Source organism: Myxine glutinosa, chromosome 12 (genome assembly GCF_964187855.1).
Source record: "Myxine glutinosa chromosome 12, kmMyxGlut1.1, whole genome shotgun sequence".
In the NCBI taxonomy this organism is placed as follows: domain Eukaryota; kingdom Metazoa; phylum Chordata; class Myxini; order Myxiniformes; family Myxinidae; genus Myxine; species Myxine glutinosa.
In genome coordinates, this window is record NC_136272.1 from 75,364,177 (window position 1) to 75,390,463 (window position 26,287).

General features: G+C 45.4%; 1 protein-coding gene across 9 annotated transcripts in view; it reads left to right on the forward strand.

Annotated features, from left to right (window-relative positions):
- Nucleotides 1-26,287, forward strand: part of LOC137415094 (CLIP-associating protein 1) — a 208,179-nt gene that overhangs the window by 73,261 nt on the left and 108,631 nt on the right. For all 9 annotated transcript variants that reach the window (XM_068100652.2, XM_068100653.2, XM_078766027.1 and 6 more), the window contains 3 exons: nucleotides 5,651-5,786; nucleotides 7,219-7,289; nucleotides 16,255-16,314. In XM_068100652.2, coding sequence (XP_067956753.2) covers nucleotides 5,651-5,786; nucleotides 7,219-7,289; nucleotides 16,255-16,314 — 267 coding nt within the window. The remainder of the gene's footprint in view (nucleotides 1-5,650; nucleotides 5,787-7,218; nucleotides 7,290-16,254; nucleotides 16,315-26,287) is intronic.

The window sequence follows — 26,287 nt, forward strand, 5'->3', positions numbered from 1 at the left end:
TTTCAACAGGGAATTGGAGCTCATGGGTGAAGCTCGATTAGTTGCTTTGGATATCTCAAAAGTCTTTGATAAAGTATGGCACAGGGGTCTGCTCCACAAACTTCAGTCATATGGTGTATCTGCAGTGATGCATTCAATCATCCCAGCTTTCTTTACAAATCACAAGATGAAGGTGATACTTGAGGGTCAATCTTCTCCTACTTGCTCCATGAATTCTGGTATTCCACAAGGTTCTGTCCTTGGTCCCACTCTGTTCCTTGTTTATATCAACTAGGGCATTGCCCGTACTATATCTATATCTAAAATTATATCCCCCCCCTCTATTTACATGAAATGGTTTGGTCCAAAGCGAACGGCTTGCGAGTACGGTGACAATCCCCCCCCTCTATTTACATGCAATGGTTTGGTCCAAAGCGAACGGCCTCCGGAGTTTGGTAAAGAAATCGCCATCGCGTGCACAAACGCGCAGGAAAGCGAATGAATCGCAAATTCGGTTTTATTAGTTTTAAAACATAGTTTAACGCCAACATAGTTTGCAAACGTGAAATAAATGAATACGCTCTCAAATGTGCCATCCGAGGCAGAGTGTGTCCTCCACGTTCGGCACACGCGATCGTTCGCTGCTCTCTGATTGGTTGAATCGTTTTTTGGACATAGCTCGGTAAGTAATTGTCCGATTAATATGAAACCTTGAAAAGGCACATCCTCGGGTCCCCAGCAATATACCTGGCAAGTTAAAAGTATATCGGACCCGTGGTTGTCGAGAAACAGCGGTCACAGACAAACAGACGTACAGACGTACAAACGTACAGACAGAGATTACTGGAATTATAGATAGATGATCATCCTGATAATATTTTGTCTCAGCTAGCCATGTATGCTGATGACTCATCACTTTAGTGGACATCTGCTGATTCACTCAATACCACTCATAATGAAGTTTGAGTTTCTCTGGACAATGATTTGGAAAATGTGTTGAAGTGGGGGCACGACTGGCTGGCAACCTTCAATGCAAAGAAAACTAAACTGTTCTCCATCTCTAGTTCTAGAAACAAGTCTTTCCCTTCTGTGCCCATGGGGTCTTCAACTTTAACAGCATCATCTGAGCTTCGGCTTCTTGGTCTGGACATCTCCGTTGGGATAAGTACATTTCTGGTATTGCTAAGAAGTGCTTCCCAGCGATTTGGTTGTCGATATCGAGCGCAGATGTATTTACATCTTGAGGCTGGTTTTGTACCCGCATAAGACAATTATACGTCCCCTCCTGGAGTACTGTTGCCACATTTGGCTTGGAGCACCAGCCTACCACTTATCTTTACTTCATCCGCTCGAGAAACACATAATCGATGTGGTTGGTGTGGAGACGGGTTCAATCTGTCAACCGCTCTCTCACCGTAGGTCAGTTGCCAATCTTGGTTTGTTCAACAGATATTTTCATGGCAAATGTTCTGTTGGACTTTCTAACTTGGTTCCTCCTGTACGAGTGTTTGGACGCAAGACTCGGTTTGCCATCTCTGCACACCCATACACTATAGCTGATCCGAGATGCAGAACGAAAGGGTATGCAGATAGGTTTATCCCTCATGCTGTCTTGCTCTGGAATTCACTACCTGTAACGTGCTTTCCATTATCGTATGCCCTACTGAGCTTCAAGGGGAATGTCAGTTCCTCCTCCCTGCGTCTTTGAGGTTTAATCGCGTTTTATCTGACTTATGCTACTTCCTGTGTCTTGGATGTTTTCTTGTTATTATTTATTTATTACTTGTGAAAATCGAAGATTTTTCAAGTACTGTATATTGGTTGGTCTTGTGCGTTATTCTGTCTGTCTGTCTTTGTTTGTTTGTTTGTTTGTTTGTCTGTCTGTATGTATGTCAGTCGCCTACAGGTCACAATTTTTTAACCGATCTTCACGAAACTTCACCAAATGGTGGAGTTGGTCATAAGCAAGAAGCCTATTGTTTTTGGGGTCAATAGGTCAACTTGGGCAAACACGTCACCAACTTTGTCAAATTCCTAAAATCCTCTATTTTCATCCGATTGACATGAAATTTGAAGAGGATTTGCATATAATGGTCACTGAATTCAACAAAGTATTTTTGAGGTCAACCTAGGCCAAAAGGTCAACATCGGCCGAATTTCTAAAATCCTCAATTTTCATCCGATTGACTTGAAATTTTAAGAGGATTGGCATATCTGGTCACTGAATTCAAACACCAAGTATTTTTGAGGTCAACATCGGCCAAAAGGTCAACAGAGGCCAATTTTCTAAAATCCTCAATTTTCATCCAATTGAGTTGAAATTTGAAGAGTATTTGCATACCAGGTCCCTGAATTCAACCACCAAATATTGTTGAGGTGACCATCATAGGCCAACAACCTATTTTAGAGATTTTGCAAGTATCGTGCTATGCATGACATAGTTCTTGTTTTATTTTGTTTTGCTTTATCCTTATCTTTATGTAACCTTCCTGTAGTCCTTTACCTAGAGTGGCTTTATTAGTCTAGTAGGAAGACTAGGTCCCCCTGCACCCCCCGGAGATATACTTCTAATCAGTGTTTCTAGATTGGAAACAATGTGTAGAAAATGACTAGCTATGGCCCCAAGCTGAAAAAATGTCCCACATACCATTTTTATGCAAATTACTGCTGCCATTATCAAAAAAAGACTAGGTCCCCCTGCACCCCCCCGGAGATATACTTCTAATCAGTGTTTCTAGATTGGAAAAAATGTGTAGAAAATGACTAGCTATGGCCCCAAGCTGAAACAATGTCCCACATACCATTTTTATGCAAATTACTGCTGCCATTATCAAAAAAACGATTTTTGACATATCTCAGCCAATATTGCAGATAATTGAAAAATGAAGGTGTCTAGACCCATGTTTTGAAGGGCATAGATCATGATAGAACTATTCATAACATGATTACATGTGTCTATGGTATACTAGTATGCTAATTAGTGCTTTATTTACAAAATAATCACAGTTTTACGAAATAATAGACTCATATTAAGGTCCGTCTACACAGACGTTAACACAAAGTTTTATTTTTCTAAATACCCTGTGAAATTCACCGAATGCCCTGTGAAACCTGGGATTCTTCTCCAGCTTTTTCAAGGGCCCGACTTTTCCCTTCCCTTTGAAGGCACTGGTGCAGTCTTCTCCGCTGAACACATAGTACCCCAGGAGAGTGGCACAGTAGTCCTCTCCCAGGGATTCTGCCAGCTCAGAGACGTTGACAAGTTGGCGATGCTTCCCTGACCCTGTATCCAGGTACACCGTCAGCTTGATGTTGTGGGCATGGTGGAGCAGGATCAGGAGGATGTCTGTGTCCGGTGTTCTGACTACAGCGTTCTTGTATCCGATGGTAGCAGCATGATGGAGGTACAGAACCACCCTGGTATCAGTCTCTTCCTGGTTGCTGTAGATCGTGGGGAGTTCACGTACCTCGACCTGAAACACAAAAAGGCACCGCATTTCAATCACCAGTCACTGCCAGTTTCAGTATATCTCCGGGGGGTGCAGGGGGACCTAGTCTTTTTTTGATAATGGCAGCAGTAATTTGCATAAAAATGGTATGTGGGACATTTTTTCAGCTTGGGGCCATAGCTAGTCATTTTCTACACATTTTTTCCAATCTAGAAACACTGATTAGAAGTATATCTCCGGGGGGTGCAGGGGGACCTAGTCTTTTTTTGATAATGGCAGCAGTAATTTGCATAAAAATGGTATGTGGGACATTTTGTCAGCTTGGGGCCATAGCTAGTCATTTTCTACACATTTTTTCCAATCTAGAAACACTGATTAGAAGTATATCTCCGGGGGGTGCAGGGGGACCTAGTCTTTTTTTGATAATGGCAGCAGTAATTTGCATAAAAATGGTATGTGGGACATTATTTCAGCTTGGGGCCATAGCTAGTCATTTTCTACACATTTTTTCCAATCTAGAAACACTGATTAGAAGTATATCTCCGGGGGGTGCAGGGGGACCTAGTCTTCCTACTAGACTATATGCTTTGTTTGGGGGCAATTTCCATAAGATTAAAATGCACCTGCCAAATCATTCCAGCCACATTCTGGTTTTGTGTTAGGGTTGAGCATTGCAGCAGGGCTCATCTCAGACCATTATTGATTATTGCATCAGTTGTTATTGTCGAACACGTTAAGCATGATTGAACAGGAATTAGATTGATGTATTTATTTCTCAAACCTCCATCTTCTTCAAGATGGCACGGGTTTTGATTCTGCCTTGAGTTGTTCTGGCTCGTAGATTTTCCCAACTGTAGTGGACACAAAATACAAGTAACTTCACCGGTAATGTGTTTGTGGGAACTCTTGTAGCGATCCTGTCCTTTGATAAAAGCAGTTGCACTGATGTAATGTTACACAAACCATTGTTGGGATGCCCGTTTGTTTGGCTGACATCACTGGGTTGTGTTCCTTACCCCTTTTCAATACATTGCCATAGAATAGCTGGTTTACTGTTTTCCCATCAGGAATGAATTCATGCTGCACCGATCTCTCTTGCTTAAAAAAGGTGATTAGCATTGTTTTCGCATCCAATTTATGCATGCGTGGTTGGTCTCAATCAGTGTGAAAGCTCTCAGACATTTGAGAAACTGAGATCGTAATATCCCTGTAAATTATTTTCAGCATGCCGTGCATTACCCTTTCACCTCATTCCACACAAGTTTAAGCCAGAACCTGTTGCTCACTCACAAAGGTCGTGATGAATGACAACCGGCACACAATTTCACTTGCAGCTACATCATTTGAGAGAGAACCACTGCATGTACTGGTATAATCATTGTATATAGTGTTGTGGATTATTCCATCAAAACAAACAACTTAGCGTCAAAGTGAATCTGCAAACTTTTCAATCAAACTTTGGGTACACACATAAACTCGTACTTTGCTACTACGCACTAACAGCTAATTGTTAGGCCTAAATTATTGGTACACATGTACAATTGTAACATCAAATCAACTAAAATTTCAGTTTCCATCTGATGGATTGTTTTTTTTCTTTTCTTTGATGCATGTGATAAAGATATGTGATCGTGTTTCATTGTAGGTGTAATAATTGTCACATCGGGTTTCCGTTGCCTGTCACTAGTACCATGTAACCCATTGTTACCTGTCACGAGATCTGATAGGAAATGATTCGACTGGTTTCTCCACCTATTCCTGGTTGAGGAAGATGGTCAGGAATCCTGTAAAATAAAAAATAAAAATCTACCAAGTGGTAGATTAGTACCTCGGTTATAGATGGCCATCTGGAGTTAGAAATTACTTGATATCCTGGATGTATCAGCAAGGTCTGCTGTTCTCTATGGTTATAATAAACCTGGAGCGTTGTCGAAGAGTATGGCAGAGTTTGTCTGGATTGTAATGAGAAAAGGTTGTTATGAAAGAAGTAAAGATTCCACCTGATGCAGAATTGGCCTTTTGACCCTCTCTGACCACATCACAGTGTTGTCTTAAATAAAGAACAAGTTCAGATAAACAACAAGCCAAACTTAATGTCATTTTAACAACCTTGATAGTTGCATTCTGGATTTGCATGTGTTTGTTTGGGGGGGAGATTTGCCAGTCACGACCTATAGCGATGTAAATGCCAATATTCTATCTCTGTGTGTGTACCATTTCAGGCATTTATCTTGTGTGCTGGGTAATGACTTTGACCACTGTGCAGAAGTGATTATGCCCACGCTTTTCAACCTTGTGCCGAACAGCGCCAAGATCATGGCCACATCTGGTGTGGCTGCAATTCGGCTTATAATCAAGGTATTACATGTGCTTGCTTTCAGATTAAGCAAATTATTCTCAATTTTATTGTGCTTAATTGGAGAGAATGCATAAGGCGTTTAGGAAGTTTGTGCGTTTAGGAGCTTAGAGGTTTGTGCTCTCGCCTTTCAGCTGTCTAGCCTGCATTCAAAGGTGAACCCAGTTATATACCGTCACTCGGATGTTTTATATTCGGGGCAAGGCATCGATGTGTCTGCCGTTCCTCGGATAGATATTAGCTGGAGGACCGTCCGCCCGCACTGTTCTTTGGTGGATGCTAAATTTCCACTGTGTCTTTTGTGAAGATTTGGTTGTCACCGGTACCCTGAACTAGTTAAAATTCCTGCCACCTTAAATGGAACGTCAGGCCTGGCCTGCCGATTTGTGAAAGGCTTGAGTTAAAGGCGTTCCATTCAAACCCACAAGGTGGGAAAATTGGGGCTGTAGCAATTATAGTAGTAATAGTAATTACTTCCTGCTTCTTTAATAGTGATTAAACATGTCATGAATTTGGTGGATGACAACATTCTGTACATAGCAAATGTTGCATTTTAATAGTAGTTTTCCACTTCCCTGCACTACATTCCTGTCATCTGGGTACTTTTTTGTTTTTCTCTTTAAAATCAGTTTTTTGCATTATTTTTGAAGAAATAAAATACGGTAGTTCTGAAATTACAACAGCAACATGCAACCTCCAGGTAGTAACAAACTTGACTTGTTTGTGTGGAATCCATAGTGAGCTAGAACAACACTCGGTAGAGCACATACCTCTGCCAGGCTGAACTGTTTGTTTTGTATCCCATCGATAGGCCAGGTCTGGATCCAGACCTGAACCAAAGTATAATCACTTATTCTCATCGCCTAACCTAACGTGTGTGTGTGCGTGTGTGCGTTGCGTTGCGTTGCGTTGCGTTTAGTTACATCCACTGCCGACGCTCAATAATGATGGTAACATGAAATGGTGCGGATGCGACTCCTCTCATCAATTTCCATGAGTCTGATTTGCATTCAGGAACAAAACGATTATGGTTAACCATTATGAAGTTGCCACTCTTTTGTCGATTCAATTACAGATTTTGTGCTAGAAATGGCAGGCTAAAAGTGCCCGGCGCGCAGAACTGAACCACTGAAAACGCATACACATCACATGCAAAAGGCCTCGTTAGCATTCATACATCATTTTGAAAGTTGCGTTTTGAAGGATTTCCACTATTCCCCCTTAAAATTAGCCAGTATGGAGTAGAATATATGTGAGGATGTTTGTTTTTAATTGTTTTGCTGCTGAGGCCATGATGATGATGATGATGATGATGATGACAACAATATGGTTGCATCAGGGTGGTTTTATATTAACGGCCAGTTTTGAAACGTAAAAACTAAAAAGTGTTTGATTCATTCTGTTTTTTTTCTTGCAAACACCATTGCCTTACAGCACACACATGTCGTACGGTTGATACCTCTCATCACGAGCAACTGCACATCGAAATCCGTAACTGTGAGAAGGTAAGTTCTGTTGGAGTCCATTGTATTCTTTCATCTACTTTCAATGATTGGAATATAATTTTTTTTTGTGTATACATGGTCGAAGCTTGTGGAAGGGCTAGGACAGAACAGAATGGAGTGCAACAAAATGGAAAGCAGAGTGGAGGTGAGAGAGATCAAGGGGAGTGGGAGAAAGGTACAGTGGGTGATCAAGCTGAACAAAAACTGAAACGCACCAAGAGCAGGAAGGGGAAAGTGGGGATGAAACAGAAAAGGAACAGACCAACTGACAACGAACAAATTAAATTTGGCGAGAGGGAGTCGGTGGGGAGGGGGCGGGGGATGGGAATTCACAAATAACCTGGAAAAGAGGAGTGCTTGGAATGGGTTTATTTGGGGTAGAAGAGATAATGAGTATGGATGGGAGTGATCTGAGCTAGTAATGAACGGCTGTCTTGAAGCCCTGGAAGGAAAAAGTGGACTAAATAGACTGGAGAAGTTGGTACCACAGGTTCGAGAAAAGAGGAGCCACTGATTGGATGCTGGGGAAGAAGAGGGGCTGGGTGGATGCTGGGGAAGCAAAAGAGGGAGCAGGAATCTGGGAAAGCAGGGAGGCTGTACGACGTTTGGGAAGCAGGGAGGCTGCGGGGCGTTTCGGAAGCCTGGAGGCTGTGGGGCGTTTCGGAAGCAGGGAGGATGCGGGGCGTTGGGGAAGCAGGGAATGCTGCAGGGAAGCTGTGGAGTGTTGGAGAAGCAGTGAGGCTGCAGGGTGTTGGGAAAGCAGGAAAGCTGCAGGGCATTGGGGAAGCATAAAAGCTATAGGGCATTGGAGAAGTAGGGAAGTTGTGGAGTGTTAGAAAAGCAGGGAGGCTGCAGGGTGTTGGGGAGGCTGCAGGGTGTTGGGGAGGCTACAGGGCGTTGGGGAAATTGGTGGGCGCTGGGGAAGCGGGGAGGTTCGTGGACGCTGGGGAAGCAGGGAATCTGCGGAGCAGTGGGGAGAGGGTGCATGCGGTTGAGGGACACATTATTGGAAATGCCGAGCAGGAGTTCGGTGTGAGGGCGTAGGGAGTCTGGAGCAGGTTGAGAGGAACCCTGGTGTGAAGTTGATATAAAGGGTACTTAGCCCTTGGGCTGGACAGGGCTACAGTGCACCTCACTCCACCCCTTACCCCCAGTTTACTTGGTATATTTTGTTCCTTGGGGTGTCCTGGTTGAGAAAAAATATGTTAACACCAAATATCTTAGGTTGGAAAACTTTGACCAACTTATTGATCGGTACCCATAATCACGTGAAGCGATTTTAGTACTCTGACATTTTGGGAGTATGGTTGCTTTCCAGGCTCCTGTCTCAGCTTGAATAAACAGTTTGTTTATTGTTTTATATAATTTGAAAGCTTATTAAATTGCCTGTTTAATGGTATGTCACCTGTGCATTTCTGATTAATATTCATCAGAACAGTGGAGATCAGGAGAAGTGGTGGAAGTATTGGTCAGAAGAAGAGTGGACATATGTTGTGTGCAAGAGACGAGATGGAAGGGAAGTGGTGTGAGAATGGTGAAGGGTAGGCAGGGACAGAAATACAAGTTTGTGTGGCAAGGGTGCCTGGAGGGCGTGAATGGTGTTGGTGTCCTGTTTTCTGAGGAGTTTGTAGACAGTGTGGTGAGTGTGACTAGAGTGAGTGATAGGTTGATGATGGTGAAAATGATGATTGGAAAGCTCTTGGTGAACGTCATCTCGGGATATGCTCCGCAGGTTGGTCGGAGCGATGAAGAGAAGGACAAGTTCTGGTGTGCGATAGAGAAGCTGATGGAAAACGTGAAAGATGAGGAAGTTGTTGTGGTAGGAGGAGACCTAAATGGACATGTGGGAAGGAGTATGGATGGTTTTGAAGGAGTTCATGGGGGTTACGGATATGGTGTGAGAAATGGAGAAGGTGAAAGGATTTTGGAGTTTGCTGATGGAGCTGATTTGTTGATTTGTAATACTCAGTTCCAGAAAGAGGATAATAAGCTTGTTACATACACGTCAGGTGGGTCGACGACAACCGTTGACTACCTGATGGTGCGTAGGCGAGATAGGGGGCACCTCCGAGACACAAAGGTGATCCCGGGGGAGGAGGCTGTTTCACAGCACCACTTGGTTGTCTGCGACGTAAGGGTGAAAGGTGCGAGGAGAGCTCGGCGGGTGAAGTACCAACCGAGAATGAAGGTGTGGAGGTTGAAAGAGGTGACAGTAAGGGAGGCATTAAAAGAGAGGCTGAGTAGGGTCGAGGATGATGTGGTTGAGCTTGAAAGTGGTTGGATGTCAATGAAAGCTAGTCTGTTGGGAGCCGTTGGTGAGGTATGTGGATGGACAAAAGGACCACCAAGGCACTCGGAAACATGGTGGTGGGATGATGAAGTTGGAAAGACGATTGACGAGAAGAGGAAGAAGTTCAAGGAGTGGCAGAAGGCGAAGGGTACGGGAGCAGAAACAGCAGAGCATGAAAGTTATAAGGCAGCCAGGAAGGCTGCAAAGAAAGAGGTACCAAAGGTGCAGGAGGCATGTAGGAAAATGTTCGGAGAACGCTTGGATTCGGAAGAGGGTCAGAGAGCGGTATTCAGGATTGCAAAGCAGATAGCGAAAGAGAGGTGTGATGTGATGGGGGTGAGCTGCTTGAAGGATGAAGTGGGACAAATCGTTGTCGACCCAGATGGAATTAAAGGAAGATGGAAAAGATATATGGAAATGCTGTTGAATACAGAGAATGAATGGGATGGCAACATAGAGAGTAACCCAGTTTTAGGACCGGCAGAGAAGATAACTGAGAAGGAAGTTGAGGAAGCGATAAAAGCAATGAAGGGTAGAAAAGCGGGAGGGCCGACGGGAGTTGTGGGAGATATGTTGAAGGCAGCAGGAAGTTGGGGTGTGAAGAGAATGACAAAGATCTGTAATCTGGTGGTGAAAGAAGGCCGCATTCCAGTGGATTGGGAACTGAGTACCCTCGTCCCTCTATACAAGGGGAAAGGTGACCCTCTGGAGTGTGACTCGTACCGAGCGATAAAGTTATTGGAGCATGGAATGAAGAAGGTATTGGAAAGGGTGTTGGAGAGGAGGATAAGGAAGAAAGTGAAGATCGACGAAATGCAGTTTGGATTTATGCCAGGAAGAGGAACGACAGACGCGCTTTTCATTGTGAGGCAGTTGCAGGAGAAGTACATGGAGAAGAGGAAGAAGTTGTTTCTTGGGTTTGTTGATCTGGAGAAAGCATTCGATCGGGTTCCACGCAAAGTATTGACATGGGCATTGAGGAAGTTAGGAGTGGAGGAATGGTTGATCAGAGTAGTGATGGCAATGTACAAAAGAGCACACACAGCTGTAAGGACGAAGGACGGGAACAGTGGTGAGTTTGAGGTGAAGGTGGGAGTGCATCAGGGGTCGGTACTAAGTCCACTACTATTTGTAGCTGTGATGGAGGTGCTGGCTCAGAACGTAAAGGAGGATTTACCGTGGGAGTTGTTGTATGCAGATGATCTGGTGTTGATTGCGGAAAGTATGGATGGACTGAAGGAAAAGATGAACACGTGGAAGGAATGTATGGAGACAAAAGGTCTGAAGGTGAATATCGGAAAGACGAAGGTGATGGCAAGTGGTAAAGCATGTGGTGAGGTGGAAAGAACTGGGAAGTGGCCCTGTGCTGTGTGTAGGAAGGGTGTCGGAGTGAACTCCATTCAGTGTACAATGTGCGCTGAGTGGGTTCATCAAAAATGTAGTGGTCTGAGAGGGTCATTAACCAGTGTGGCAGCTACATTCAAATATAAGGTGTGCACAGAGGGAGCTGCAGATGGAGGAAATGTTGAGTTGGATCTTGGAGATGGCGTGAAGCTGGAAGGTGTGAAAACATTTTGCTACCTCGGAGACATGCTGAATGGAGAAGGTGGATCAGACTCGGCAACGGTTGCTCGAGTGAGATGTGCATGGAAGAAGTTTCGGGAATTAAGTGGCGTGCTGATGATGAGGGGAGTGTCGTTGAAGCTGAAGGGAAAGGTGTATGCTGCATGTGTGAGAAGTGTTATGATTTATGGGAGCGAGACATGGGTAATGAACGTAGAGCAGCAACGAAGGTTGGAAAGGGTGGAAATGCGAATGGTTCGACGGATGTGCGGAGTATCGTTGAGACAGAGGAAGACAAATGATAAATTGCGAAAGATGATGGGAATAGAGCCTGTGATTGATGCTGTGAAGAGGAACAGGTTGAGATGGTTTGGTCATGTGTTGAGGAAGGATGAAAGTGACTGGTTGAGAAGAGTGATGGAAATGAATGTAGAAGGAAGTAGAAGACGGGGAAGACCGAGAAAGACTTGGCTAAAGATGGTGGAAGAAGAAATGCGGGCAAGGGGGTTAACAAGGAGAGATGCAGAAAATAGGGCAAAATGGAGAAGATTGTCATGGGGACCGCAAGGCTAACCCCCGCTCTCGCAGGGAAAATGGCCTTTAAAATGCATGTTGTTGTGTGTTGTTGTATTCATCAGAACAGTCATGCAATCACAATGATAAATGATCAAAGCAACCACTTCAGCGAAATTCTCCATCAAATTAACAGCACTTATTCTGATTATTTATGTAACCTCGAGTACTGTTTAATATCTATTGGAGGGGTCACTTGGTAAAGTTGTGAGATCAAACTTGATAGATTGTGATGATTTTTCAGTGCACACAGCCAAGATATTAAGATTACATCATAACCCAATTTATCCACATCATGGCTCAACGCAAATGACTTTGCCGTCTACGAGCGATGGAGATTCAGAAATCATCTACTGCACGCTAACACTCCTTCTCCAGCATAGGTCTGCGACATATTTCCGGTGACAACTTCTGTGGTTCTGTGCTTTGCAAGCAAAGAAGTCCAACACTTGTATGGAACACTTGGAACAGAACATTCAAAATACGATGGACAGTCTGTTAAGGAACCACACACACCCCTTAAATGTCAACATGGAAGATCACATATATAGAAGCGAACATAATTTTTCTCATCCAGGATCTCTGAATGATCAATAAAATATCACTCATGTAAGGTCAGAGAGTAGTAGATGATTTCTGAATCTCCATCGCCCGTAGACGGCAAAGTCATGTGCGTTGAGCCATGATGTGGATAAATTGGGCTGTGATGTAATCTTAATATCTTGGCTGTGTGCACTGAAAAATCATCACAATCTATCAAGTTTGATCTCACAACTTTGCCAAGTGATCCCTCCAATAGATGCAATATATATTATTTACGGTGGTGGAGGTGTACCACGTCATTCGACAGTACTCGGTTACATATTGTTGCGGATTCGGGCGGTCGGCGCTCCCCTTACCAAGGGGGGGGGGGGGGCGTTAATCCCCTTGTCTTTTAAGCTGGCCGTCCCCCAATCCTGGAAATTATAACGCTCCTTTCCGGTCGAGAATGGCCAGGGTGATTGGTCAATGGAGTCCCAATTACCTGAGTGCCAATCCGTCCGCAAAGCAGGGAGATAACTCCCGCTCGGACCGCGGACAAGATGGGAATTGCCGAGCGGTTTAGCAATCCGAAGCCCGAGCCATTAACAAAGGACTAAACCCGATCCTGAGCGGTTTCCCAAATCGTGCCACAGGTACTCAATGGAGAGAAAGGACAAAGACTATCGAATGGAGAGGAAACCAAAAGGTAAGGAAGAACAAAGGATTTATTACAACAACCAAAGAAGAGGAAACGAAAGGGAATAGTGCACAAGAAGAAGAAGCAGGACACAGAGCAAGCTTATCGATACAGTCTTACTTAACTCCAGGACAAACAGATAGACTTACACGGGAGGGTAGTGGTAGGAGGACAAGGTCCAAACAGATGGTCCAGGCGATGGGATCCGGCTCCGGGTCCGCGGCGAAGAACGGCCGGCAGCTTCGCGTGTCGTTGGCGCATGACCGGACCTTTACTGGACTGCTGGACTGGACTGGACTGCTGAGGGCTGGACTGCTGCGTACGTAATATGTGCGCCTGCTGCCTCTCTCTCTCTCTCAATCACTCAGTTCATAAAGCGCCTTTCAAACGAGTTCATGAAACCGGAGCCCGCTGAAAGAAGTCCGTGACAATCGATCACTCCCCGCGCAGTCCTTACGGCTTACACAATCAGCCGTCCCCGCGCAGTCCCTGAAAGGGCTTGGCGCGTGCGCTTATATAGTGCGCTTAGAGATCAAGCCGTGCCATGCCCACCAGTAAGCTCACCTCAGCCCTGGTTGGTTCGTTGACAGGGCCATGCCTCGTTCTTGGCGCTCCGCCCCCTTCTTCTCCAGCTTGACCGCGTGCGTAATGGTGGCCGGGGCGAGCGCTTAAGGCAGCGAAGGCTCAATGCAGCGAACGCTGCTGGCAAGGCCGCGTAACCAATTTAGAGAGAGAGAGTGCAAAATGAACGGAATGGGGCTTATCTATCTATAATTCCAGTAATCTCTGTGTGTCTGTGTGTTTGTGTGTTTGTGTGTTTGTCTGTGACCGCTGTTTCTCGACAACCACGGGTCCGATATACTTGAAACTTGCCAGGTATATTGCTGGGGACCCGAGGATGTGCCTTTTCAAGGTTTCATATTAATCGGACAAGTAGTTACCGAGCTATGGCGATTTCTTTACCAAACTCCGCAAGCCGTTCGCTTTGGACCAAACCATTTCATGTAAATAGAGGGGGGGGGGATTGTCACCGTACTCGCAAGCCGTTCGCTTTGGACCAAACCATTGCATGTAAATAGAGGGGTACGATTTAACCAATCAGAGAGCAGCGAGCTATCACGTGTGCCGAACGTGGCGAACAGACTCTGCCTCGGACGGCACATTTGAGAGCGTATTCATTTATTTCACGTTGGCAAACTATGTTGGCGTTAAACTATGTTTTAAAACTAATTAAAACTAATTTGCGATTCATCGTAACTGCGATATGCGACCTTCCGGACAGTCAAATGAGGACGTCACTTCCGGACTTACGGATAGTCATAGTGACGCTGAACGTGGCGAGCAGACGCTGCCTCGGACGGCACATTTGAGAGCGTATTCATTTATTTGACGTTGCAATCTGTGTTGATTGTTGTAAGGTACGATCGATTGTAGTACACGTTTATAATAACTCTGCCGATACAGGCCCGATTAACTGCAGCGCCATCCGAGCTGCGGCGTCGGGACGATACATTCATTGTACGGTCACATCACGCACTTACGGGCACGCCCATGGGCCCATGGGCACGACCATGCATGCATGGGCGAAGACATTTTTTTTTTTTTTTTTGGCAAGGAACGGGCACCCACGTACGGGCACGTCCTAGTCTTATTTAATTCATACAACGCAGATTCAACTATTGGGAACGCAGCCTTATCTGAAACACATATTAAGGAAATAACTGAAAATCCTATGGTGTCCTACTTGTTGCTTGTGGACTAACTATGGGTGCGACCTTATTAAATGATAGGATATTTACAAGAGTTATTATTTACAAGTATTTACAAGTGAGGGGTTCTAAAACCGCAACAATATAAATAATCAGAATAAGTCCTGTTAATTTGATTGAGAAATTTGATAAAGTGTTTGTTTCGATTATTTATCATCGTGATTGCATGACTGTTTGGATGAAAATTCATCAGAAATGCACATTGATACACCGTTGAACAGGTAATTGAATAACCTGTCAAGTGATGTACAACATTCAACAAACTGCAGATTCAAAGTGAGACAGGAGGCTGCTAAGCAACCCTAACCCAAAAATTTAAGAGTATGAAAAGCTCTTCATAGGATTATGGGTAACCTATCAGCAAGTTGCCTGTAGTACAATTAATTCCAACCCAAGATGTTTCATGTTAACATCCTTGTTTTCTCACCCAGGACATAAATATACCAACGAAGTACAGTACTTGGAGGTGAGGGGGTACTGTGGTGCAATGTAGTCATGTGCAACCCATGGGCTATGCTGACGTGAGGGAGTTTGTCGTCATCGTCTCACACACAGTACAAGAAGGGTTGGATTTAAGGATCCCAAGGGCAGAGAGATGAAGACATGAGGATCTAAATGGCGATGACGATTAAAGGCACGAAGATGGACAGCGCTATATTAACATTATGGTGGATGAGGCATGCGTTTGCGAGTGATCCAACGATGGAGCACGGGAAACATTTGGTGGGAAATAAATGGGTAGGTCCAAAACTTTCCGAGCCCGAGATGCGGGATCAAAATAAATAGAATGAGCATGAAAAATACACGGGAATTCGTAAAAAATACGAAGAACCATCAAAAACCAGAGAGCACAAAATCAACGGTAGCACAGATTAATCCGGAACGATTACTTAGTTTTTTGGAAGCAGATCACTCAGAGGATCAAGATAAGCAACCACGACTTGTAAACCAGAGGGAATTATTTTGAATACTTTTCTCTTGAATTAATGAACCCTGGTGTTGGGCTAACGGCTCGGGTGCCGGTTTTGGATCCTAGGATCCTGGGTTCGAATCCCGGTCGATCGCTGAATTAACGCCAGGGGGGTTGACTCAGCCTGTCATCCTTCCGAGGTCGGCTAATTGAGTACCAGTTCACTGGTAATTCCCTGTTTGTCGTTAAAGGCGGCAAAAAGGGTTGGCGTCAGGAAGGGCATCCGGCCGTAAAACATTGCTTCAAAAAGGGGACCGAAAAACAACAACAACCATGGTTCCCGAAAAAGGCCAACCCCCGCTTTGCGGGGAAAAATGGCCTCTAAAGGGTGGTTTTTTTTTTGGTTTTTTTTTTCTCTTGAATTAATAATTTTTTTAAAATAAAATGTACACGTTTTGATTTATTATTATTGTTTTATTCTCTGTGGCGCACCAATCAAAATTTTGTTTTCTCTGCATGTGCATAATTATTTAATTGTTTTCTGCCTTTTAAAAAAAAATCGCACTGGTATATCTGATGCTTGCACAATATTTGTTGATGTTTCATTCCTTTCTCTCCCACATCCTTATCATTTTTTAAAGGAAGTGCTTTGAATTCTTGGATCTGCTCCTTCAAGTGTGGCAGTTACCATCTCTAGAGCGGTAAAACTACTGAAATGTGTACTTCTCGAGGTTCCATTTTGAGTTGCACCCAAATCATTTACTCTTGAGTACATTACGGTTTTTTCAAATGTGAAAAGATGAAGCATGTATATTTTAACAGTTTTTTTGTTTGTTTTGTTTTTGTATACTGAATCGAGGCTCGTGAAAGAGCTAACATTTATTTCACAAACAAATCAACCAGACAAACAAAATATATAAAAAGAGGGAGCGGAAGACAAGATGGGGAGAGAAGGGGAAGCACACAAACATAACATTTGAGAGCAGGGCGATGTGTGGGAGGGAGAGGGCTTGGGGAGAGGAGGCGTGGGAACTTGAAGTATAAAACACAAGGACACCAAGGACTTCCAGGACAGAAGTTGGTATTTCAAAAAAGTGGATTTGGGGTGAAATTAGCGGGGGTAGAAAAGATCAAGGTTTTGGATGGGGGAAGATAAGAGATGGTGGTGAACAGCTGTTTTAAAGACCTGGAGGGTGGAGTGGGATTGAAGAGAGTGAGGGAGTTTGTTCCAGAGGCGGGAGAAAAGAGGAATGAAGGTGAGCAGAGAGAGTTTATTTATTGTTGTTGAGGGTTTATTTATCATGGACTAGCAGGAGTACCCAGCTCTGCCCAGTGCTGTTGGCATTTTGAAGAAATCGATATATTGTTGCGGATTGATCCCGTGTCTGTGGTCTCGTGGGGGAGGAGGGGGGGTTAGTTAAGACCCCGTTTCTCCACAGACACCGGGTCCACGGGCTGTCGGCCACGATGAAGCTCGCACCCGGCGGGTTGCGGAGCAACTCCAATCGCCAACCACGGGCCGAAGGGTTATCGACCATGATCCGAATACCTTCGAGACCACGTGACCGGGAAGACAGTGTATTGAACCCCTCGCAATCCCACACCTATTTCAATCAGGCGCGCCGAGCGAATCGCGTGGTGTGGGTCACGGTTTAACACTGCGTGATCTACGGACCTAATCGAGCAGCCGAATTCGGTTCGAACGATGCTGGGTCAATGGGGGAAAAGACGCACATGGGCAGGTCGAGAGGAAATGCAATGTACACGTCTTTATACACAAAAAGCACAGAAAAAGCAGACGTAACATAAATCCTGACCTAACTATTCCCAACACAGGCGCCTGGCACACTTGCACACAGGATGAATCACACATCGGTTAGACTCGTACCGGAAGGACCTGCGGACGCTGATTCGGGTGAGGGCAGTTCCTGCATGTGGCGTATGGATCGATCCGGTAGACAGCACAGAGAAGATCAGCACGAAGAATGATCAGCTCGGAGGAACGATCAGCTCGGAGGAACGATCAGCTCGGAGGCCGACCAGCTCGGAGGAACGACCAGCTCGGAGGAACGACCAGCTCGGAGGAACGACCAGCTCGGAGGAACGACCAGCTCGGAGGAACGACCAGCTCGGAGGAACGACCAGCTCGGAGGAAGGTCAGCACGGAAAAACCAGCTGCGATCAGTACGGACTTTCATCAGGGGGGGATTCTTTTTTGGAAGGTTCCACGGCCTACCATTGGTCGCTGTTGGTCACGTGCGGTCGGTCATTCAGCCCCGCCTCCTGGAAGGTTCCATGGCCTACCACTGGTCGATGTTGGTCACGTGCTTTCGTTCATTCAGCCCCGCCTCCTTCTGGAAGGTTCCATGTGGACCGTTCTTGCCCACCCATGAACCAACGTCTTCTTTCAACAACACGAAGGGTTGGAATCCTGCCTAACTCAACGCATATATGCTTTAAATACTACACAATGGAAAGGGAGCTAATCTTTACATTTAATAAGACATAACTGACTAATGCGGGCTACATGTTGTCGTGTAATTAACTAGAGGGGGTTGCTTTTATTGCTCAAAAATAACAATACATACAGTCACCACGTGAAAAATTAAGTACACCCCATGTCAAGTTTTGACTTTTTCAACATATTTCAACATACAGCTATTTGATCTTCATTTCAACAATATTGATAGACAAAGGTGATATAATATAACAAATATCATGAAACATTTACATTTTGTAGTCCATTGTATAATTTAAATAAACATAAATGCAAATTTCGCATGTGGAAAAAGTAATATATATATCTATTGTTACGGACTCGGCCCTAATGAGTTGTTATGTGTATTGCTGTTGGTTCGGAGTATTTTAGATATTATGCTTACTGTGACTTAAGGGAACGGGTTGTTGTGAGTAAAAGGTTTAAAAGCGCTCCTGGTACAATGTGGAAAAAATCCGGACCGAGACCGGAAGAGGTGCAGCGAAGAAAAGGAGGTGGGAGGAGACCGGAAAGGCACGTGGTGGTGGTGGAGGCTCCGGAGCGAGCATTGTCGAAGGAACATCGCGAGGGAACTTTTGAGCCTGTAAAGGAAGTCCTGCCTTCAGCGTTGTGATCGCTGGGACTGTTCACATCTGTGTGTCAGATCGACGTCGGATTCGGATGAACCCTCGTCGCATAAGTTCGCCGCAAGTACAAGCCCGCCGCCATTGGGACTCGCGCGCTTTGCGCGGCGTTCGCAGAATAAGGTTGCCGCATCTGCTGGGTTCGCCTTCCTCGGTGGGTTGCCGAGGACGTGTGTGCGCGCCAGCGGCCTTTGAAGGAGACGGTGCGGTTTGCGGCTGCACGGTGTACGTGCATGTTTGGAGTGTCTTTGGAAAGCGCCCATACCACCGCCATTGTGCGGGAACTGGATCACGTGATCTCGGGGTTGTTTCACTCGTCCAAGCCTCAATTGACTTTGAGCGGCCATTGATCCGACGATCGCCGGAGCGACTCGACGTCGCCTTGGAGGAGTACAGAGACATTGGGGGGAAGTGCCGTGAGTTGGGTTAGAGCGATATATAAGGTGGTACCATCTTAAATATTGTGATTGTAATTGTGAATTGATGTATTCACCCTTTATGTGTTTGGGATTGTGAATATATCCTTGTTCGTTCATAATCCGTGGTGTGGCCTCCTTAATGATCTGATTGATTTCCCCAAGGATAACATATTTTTCTGCCAGGGCTCCCCTCGAGGTTCGGAGGTCACCGAGACCAGGTAAATAGGGGAGGACCCCGTAACAGAAATTGGGGGCTCGTCCAATTGATATTCGTGGACTCGCAATTGGGTCTGCGTCCGGGATCTAAAAAAATTCCTAAACTTAGTCCGGGAAAGAATTCCCAAGTTTGGAACTTTTTCCAACATTCCCAAATTTTTTCCAAAAACAAACAACAAAAAAAATAAAAATAATGCTTTTGTTTTTGTTTGTTAGAAATTTATTGTGTGAAGGTTAACAGGTGTTACCAGTACTCACTATGGCGTTTGACGCAGAGAAGTTTACGGTGACCCCGAGTGAAGCACAGTTCAGAGCGTTAGTAAAATCGGACCTCTGGAAATTGGCCAAACATTTTAGCTTGGAGGTCCGAACTAATATGAAGAAGGCAGAGTTGCAGACAGTGGTGATACAATCTATGGTGGGATTAAAAGCATGGGAAGAGGTAGCCTGGGATTGGTTACCAGAAGAACAAGAAAATGTGGAGCTCCGGAAACTGGAGATGCAATTACGGAGCCAGGAAAGGGAAAAAGCACTGGAAAGAGAACTCCAGGAAAGGTTAAAAGTACAGGAAAGAGAACTCCAGGAAAGGTTCGAAGAGAAAAAAGCAGAGGAAAGGAGAGTGGAAAGAGTACTCCAGGAAAGGTTAGAAGACAAAAAAGCAGAGGAAAGGAGAGCTGCAAGAGAACTCGAAGCAGAGGAGAGAAGAGCCGAGAGGGAGACCATTATTCACGTGACTACAGTGACAGGTGGTCCAACCGTGAATCTTAGGGAAGTTAGAAAGAGGCGAAGCACTGAATGCTGCGGAGCAGCCGAGCCAAAATTCCTACATGGATCAACCGTGAACGTCACGTTCCTAAAGGCGTCCAGGTAGTGAACTTTCCTACACGGACTAACCGTGAACTTCACGTTCCTAAAGGCATCCATGTAGGGAATACTCAGCTCGGCCTCCCGGGGAAAAAGTGCTATCAGGAGGCAATAGGTGGTTTGTTGACAAGTTGGCCTGCAAAGAAAGTTTTCGCGATGTTCAAACTTTCTTTCTTGAGGGGGGGAAGTGTTACGGACTCAGCCCTAATGAGTTGTTATGTGTATTGCTGTTGGTTCGGAGTATTTTAGATATTATGCTCACTGTGACTTAAGGGAACGGGTTGTTGTGAGTAAAAGGTTTAAAAGCGCTCCTGGTACAATGTGGAAAAAATCTGGACCGAGACCGGAAGAGGTGGAGCGAAGAAAAGGAGGTGGGAGGAGACCGGAGAGGCACGTGGTGGTGGTGGAGGCTCTGGAGCGAGCATTGTCGAAGGAACGTCGCGAGGGAACTTTTGAGCCTATAAAGGAAGTCCTGCCTTCAGCGTTGTGATCGCTGGGACTGTTCACATCTGCGTGTCAGATCGACGTCGGATTCGGATGAACCCTCGTCGCATAAGTTCGCCGCAAGTACAAGCCCGCCGCCGTTGGGACTCGCGCGCGTTGCGCGGCGTTCGCAGAAGAAGGTTGCCGCGTCTGCTGGGTTCGCCTTCCTCGGTGGGTTGCCGAGGACGTGTGTGTGCGCCAGCGGCCTTTGAAGGAGACGGTGCGGTTTGCGGCTGCACGGTGTACGTGCATGTTTGGAGCGTCTTTGCAAAGCGCCCATACCACCACCATTGTGCGGGAACTGGATCACGTGATCTCGGGGTTGTTTCACTCGTCCAAGCCTCAATTGACTTTGAGCGGCCATTGATCCGACGATCGCCGGAGCGACTCGACGTCGCCTTGGAGGAGTACAGAGACATTGGGGGGAAGTGCCGTGAGTTGGGTTAGAGGGATTTATAAGGTGGTACCATCTTAAATATTGTGATTGTAATTGTGAATTTATGTATTCACCCTTTATGTGTTTGGGATTGTGAATATATTCTTGTTCGTTCATAACCCGTGGTGTGGCCTCCTTAATGATCTGATTGATTTCCCCAAGGATAACATATTTTTCTGCCAGGGCTCCCCTCGAGGTTCGGAGGTCACCGAGACCAGGTAAATAGGGGAGGACCCCGTAACAATATGTATTTATATATGTATATATATGTATATATATATGTATATGTATATGTATATATATATGTATATATATATGTATGTATAATGTATATGTATGTATAATGTATATATATGTATGTATATGTATATATATGTATGTATATGTATATATATATTGTTACGGAATCCGGAGTACGGCGCTCCCCTTACCAAGGGGGGTTAACCCCTTGTCCTGTATACTGGCCGTCTCCGATCCTGGGGGTATGACGTCATGCCCGGTCAGCGCTGAATAGGGTATTAGGCCTATCCTTCCTATGACCTAAGTACCAGCGCCTTCCGGTACGCAAGGAAATACTCCCGCCCGAACCGCAGCGTGATTGATGGATTACGCCGAGCGAAGCGAACTGCGGAATCCGAGCCATTAGCAAAGACTAAACCCGATTGCGAAGCGGTTCGGCCAAAATCGCGCCACAGGAACTCAATGGGGAAATCACTAAAGCGATCAGACGAGAAAGAAACGAAAGTAAGGAGGAATACGTATTTATTAATTACTATACAAAAACCAAAACCAAGGAAGAAATGAAGGTAATTTACAGGATGAAGAAGAAGAAGAAGATACACAGTGCAATGCTTAACTATACAGGCTTAACTTATACCCCAGGGACAATATAAACATCACAAACTCACATACACGAATGGGGAATTGCAGGCAGGAATGAATGGAGGGATGAGAAGGTTCAGGTGGGACAACCGGGCTGGAAGGTTTTTGCAGGTCACAGCATGCAGGTCCGCTCCGGGCTGGAAGCGAGGAGCCGGCAGCTCCACGTATTCGGCTTTACACCGGCAGCTTTCTCATGCGTCCTCTGCCTCATGCGTCCTCTGCCTCATGCGTTCTCTTTCATCAAAGTCCTCTTAGCACGCTCGCTCCCTTCGAGTCCTCGCGAGGGCTTTATGCGCTGGCTTATATAAGAAAGCCCAGCGAACCCTCTGGAACCTCCAGCCACGCCCTGTCAAGCGATCTCACCTTAGCCCTGATTGGCTGGTGTCCTTACCGCAGCTGCCGACCTCCATCACTCCGCCCCCCTTTTCGGGCCTACCTCGTGTTCCTTGACTTGTGAACCAAGTGGAAGGTGCAGTAGTAGTCAGGTTCACTATGTCAATAAATTATATTTCGTTCAAAATCATGGTAGATTAGCAAACCTATACATTTTTGGAAAGGTTATAGCATAAGGAAACTAAAAATCAATGTTTACATTTGGAGAGATACCTGTATGGCGGCCATTTTGGATTTTCAAAATGGCCACTGTAAAATACATATTTTGTTCTATTTCTGCCTCTAATTACCCTAAAAACTTTTTAAAATATACTAAACCTATATTTTCAGGGACAAGGAATTCAATGAAAGTATCAAATTAGTGTTATGGGGAATGGTAAGACACGAATCAAAGGTTTTGAATTGCAAAATACTGTCTTTATATTCGCGATAAGTTGCATAATCAAATACATGTTATCATTTTGTACAGGCAGTTAATAACATCAAAATGTGTCACAATAATTCATATCACCAAACATACACAGGCAGTCAGCAAAATCATATATACACATGCAGTCAGTATAACTTCACATCTACACAGGCAGTCAATGACAAAATATACACAGGCAGTCAATGGCATCAAACATACACGATTACAGAATATGCCATTTAGAGTTCGTCATCACTGTCCTGTGTGTCGTATCCGACAATATAGTCCGCATCGTTTTCACAGTCCGTTCCACACAAGCAAAGGTCGGTCAAATTGATTGGCAAATCGAATTGGTCGAATGGTCGATCGAATCGAATTCGATGAATCGAATCGAATCAATTGAATTGGTCGAATGGTCGAATGGTCGATCGGAGCGATTGGTCGAATGGAATTGGTCGATTGGTCGAATTGGTCAAATCGAATTGGTCGGAATTGGCAAATGTAAACATTGATTTTCAGATTTTCCATGTAATAACGTTTCCAAAAATGTATAGGTTTGCTAATTTACCATGATTTTGAACGAAAAAACATAGTGAACCTGACTATAGCCAAAACGGAGGATGGAAGGAAAACTCTCCGTCGAGGTGGAATTTGGGGGTTTGGTGAAAAGAACGAAAGGGACCTATCTTATTTGATTTGATGCAACGTAGATTCATCTATTGGAAACATAGCCTTACCTGAAACACAGAATAATGAAATAACTACGAAAGGGCCTATGATTTGCTACGTGTTGCAATGTGGACTAACTACGGTGCACTTATTTCAATTAACAGCCAATTAAGGGGAAATGTACACAGGGGTTATTTATAAGGAAATTTACTACTAAATTGACAGTGAAGGTTCTAAAAACCGCAACAATATATATATATATCATCATGTCGCCCCACCGTTACGGCGTTAGTGTTCAATTCTTGTGAACCCGCTTGTGGCTATACAGTCCGAGTGCTGATTTGCATCGGCGTCCACAAGTTGTACAAATCCATTTAGAGTCAGCAGGCACCGGTTGCCGCTCGCGTTCCTTACGCTTTCTACGGGCTTCTTTGGCGGCATCTATACGACCCTTTTCCGCGGAGTCGCATCGCGTATGGATCAAGCTACGCCATTTCGGTCGATCACTGGACAGAGCTTGTAAATTGTCGAGCGGGATGTCACATTCTTTCAAATGTGCACGCAGTGTATCCTTGAAACGCAGTTTGGGCCGGCCCACTGATCTCTCTCCTTCGTGCAGTTCTCCCATAAAAATAAAATGTGGGATCCTGTCTGCGTCCATCCTCAACACTTGGCCGACCCAACGGAGCTGGGCCTTTTGCAGGGTGCATGTGATGGATTGCATTTCAGCTCGCTCGAGTACTTCTGAATCCGGCACGAGATCGGACCAATGGATGCCTAGAATTTGTCGTAGGCATCGGGAGTGAAAGCCATTCAGTCTGCGAAGGTGGCGTGCATAGCAATTCCAAGATTCGGCTCCATACAGGAGAGAGGGGATGACAACTGCTTTGTACACGGCCAATTTTGTGTTCACTTTGAGCCCACATTCTTTCCAGACTCTGCTGTGGAGTCGGGCAAACGAAACACTCGCTTTGCGGATTCTTTGGTCGATTTCCTTGTCCATGGTTGCTGTATTCTATAAGCACGTGCCCAGGTACGTGAATTCTTTTGTGACTGACAATACGTGACCCCCGATCGTAATTGCTGGTTCAATGTACGGGCTTCCCGGCGCTGGTTGATACAAAACCACGGTCTTTTGCAAACTGATAACCAGACCAAACGCCTCCAAGGCCTCAGCAAAACGGTCAACGATACGCTGCATTTCCTCTTGTGTGTGGGCAATCAAGGCTGTATCATCGGCAAACAGCAGGTCACGTATTACCATGGTCTTGGTCTTTGTGTAGGCTTTTAGACGTCGGAGGTTGTAGAGGTTTCCGTCAGCACGAGAACGGATGTGTACGCCAGGCTCCAGATCGTTCGAGGCACGCTCGATAGCTGCCGCTAGATAGACCCCAAACATGGTTGGCGCAGGCACACAGCCTTATTTTACTCCCGTCGTAATGCTGAATACGTCCATCTCATCCCCGTCTACTGCCGCTTTGCCTCTCATTTTGTCGTAAAAACTCCGCAGCAACTTGATGAAGTGGTCTGGACATCCATAGCGAGCAAGAAGTTTCCTGAGTGCGTCTCTGTTCACCGTGTCGAAGGCCTTCGTCAGGTCGACAAAGACCATGTACAAATCCTGGTTTTGTTCCATTGCTTTTTCCTGGATTTGCCTCGCTGCGAACACCATATCAATTGTGCTCCTATTTGAACGGAAACCGGACTGTGATTCCGGAAACGTTGCCTCACTGATATTGTCCACCAGTCGATTGAGCAGCAGTTTCGCGAAGACTTTGCCTGTTATGCTCAACAACGACATTCCGCGGTGGTTTCCACAATATGAGCGATTGCCCTTTCCTTTGAACAAAGTGATTAATTTTGTGTCACGCCATTCTTGAGGAACATCCCCGGCCTCCCAAATTTCATTGAACAACACCAACAATGCTGTAACCAGATCGTGACCTCCATACTTCAACAGCTCGATCGGAATACCGTCCGAACCAGGGGCTTTTCCACATTTGACCTGTTTCACAGCTTTTGCGATTTCGTCTGGTGTTGGTGGATGTGCCAGGTGGTTCTGAATTGGACGCTGATCGATTTCGTTGATCACCGAATCATGAACTATCGATGATCTGTTCAGAAGGTCGGAGAAGTGGCTTCGCCAGCGTGCGAGGATTAGCGATTTGTCAGTAAGTAGTTCACCGTCCAGTGTCTTCATCGGGAAAGTACCGTTTCGTTTGGGTCCGTAAACCGTTTTCAGACTGGAGAAAAAGTTGTGGTACTCCTTTCGCTCTGCGTAACCTTGGATCTCATTTGCTTTCTCGGCCCACCAAATATCTTTCAGCTTACAGATGCATTTGGTTGCATCACTACGAAGAGTTCGGAACTGCTGTCTATCAGCGCGACTGCCGGTCGACAGTGCTTTCTGGAGGGCAGTGTTTTTCGTGTCCAGGAGCTCACGTAACGATTCATTAGATTCGTCAAACCAGTCATTGCGTGTCCTCGTTTTTGATGGAATTGTGTCGGCCGCAGCCTTCAGGACAGCCTGCTTGAAACTTGACCATGACGAGTCTACCATTTGAGACATTTCCATTGAGAGTTTATCTACATACTCAACGCGGAGAGATTCGCTTGTCACCAGTTGACGCACATCGATTCTCGGCTGACGCTTTTGACCAGCAGACCGATGTTGCCGAGCGATTCGAAGCCGTAACTTGCTCCTAACCAGCAGGTGATCTGTCCAGCATTCGGCTCCACGCATAACGCGTGTTAACTTGGTGTACCGCAGATGCTTTTGGCGC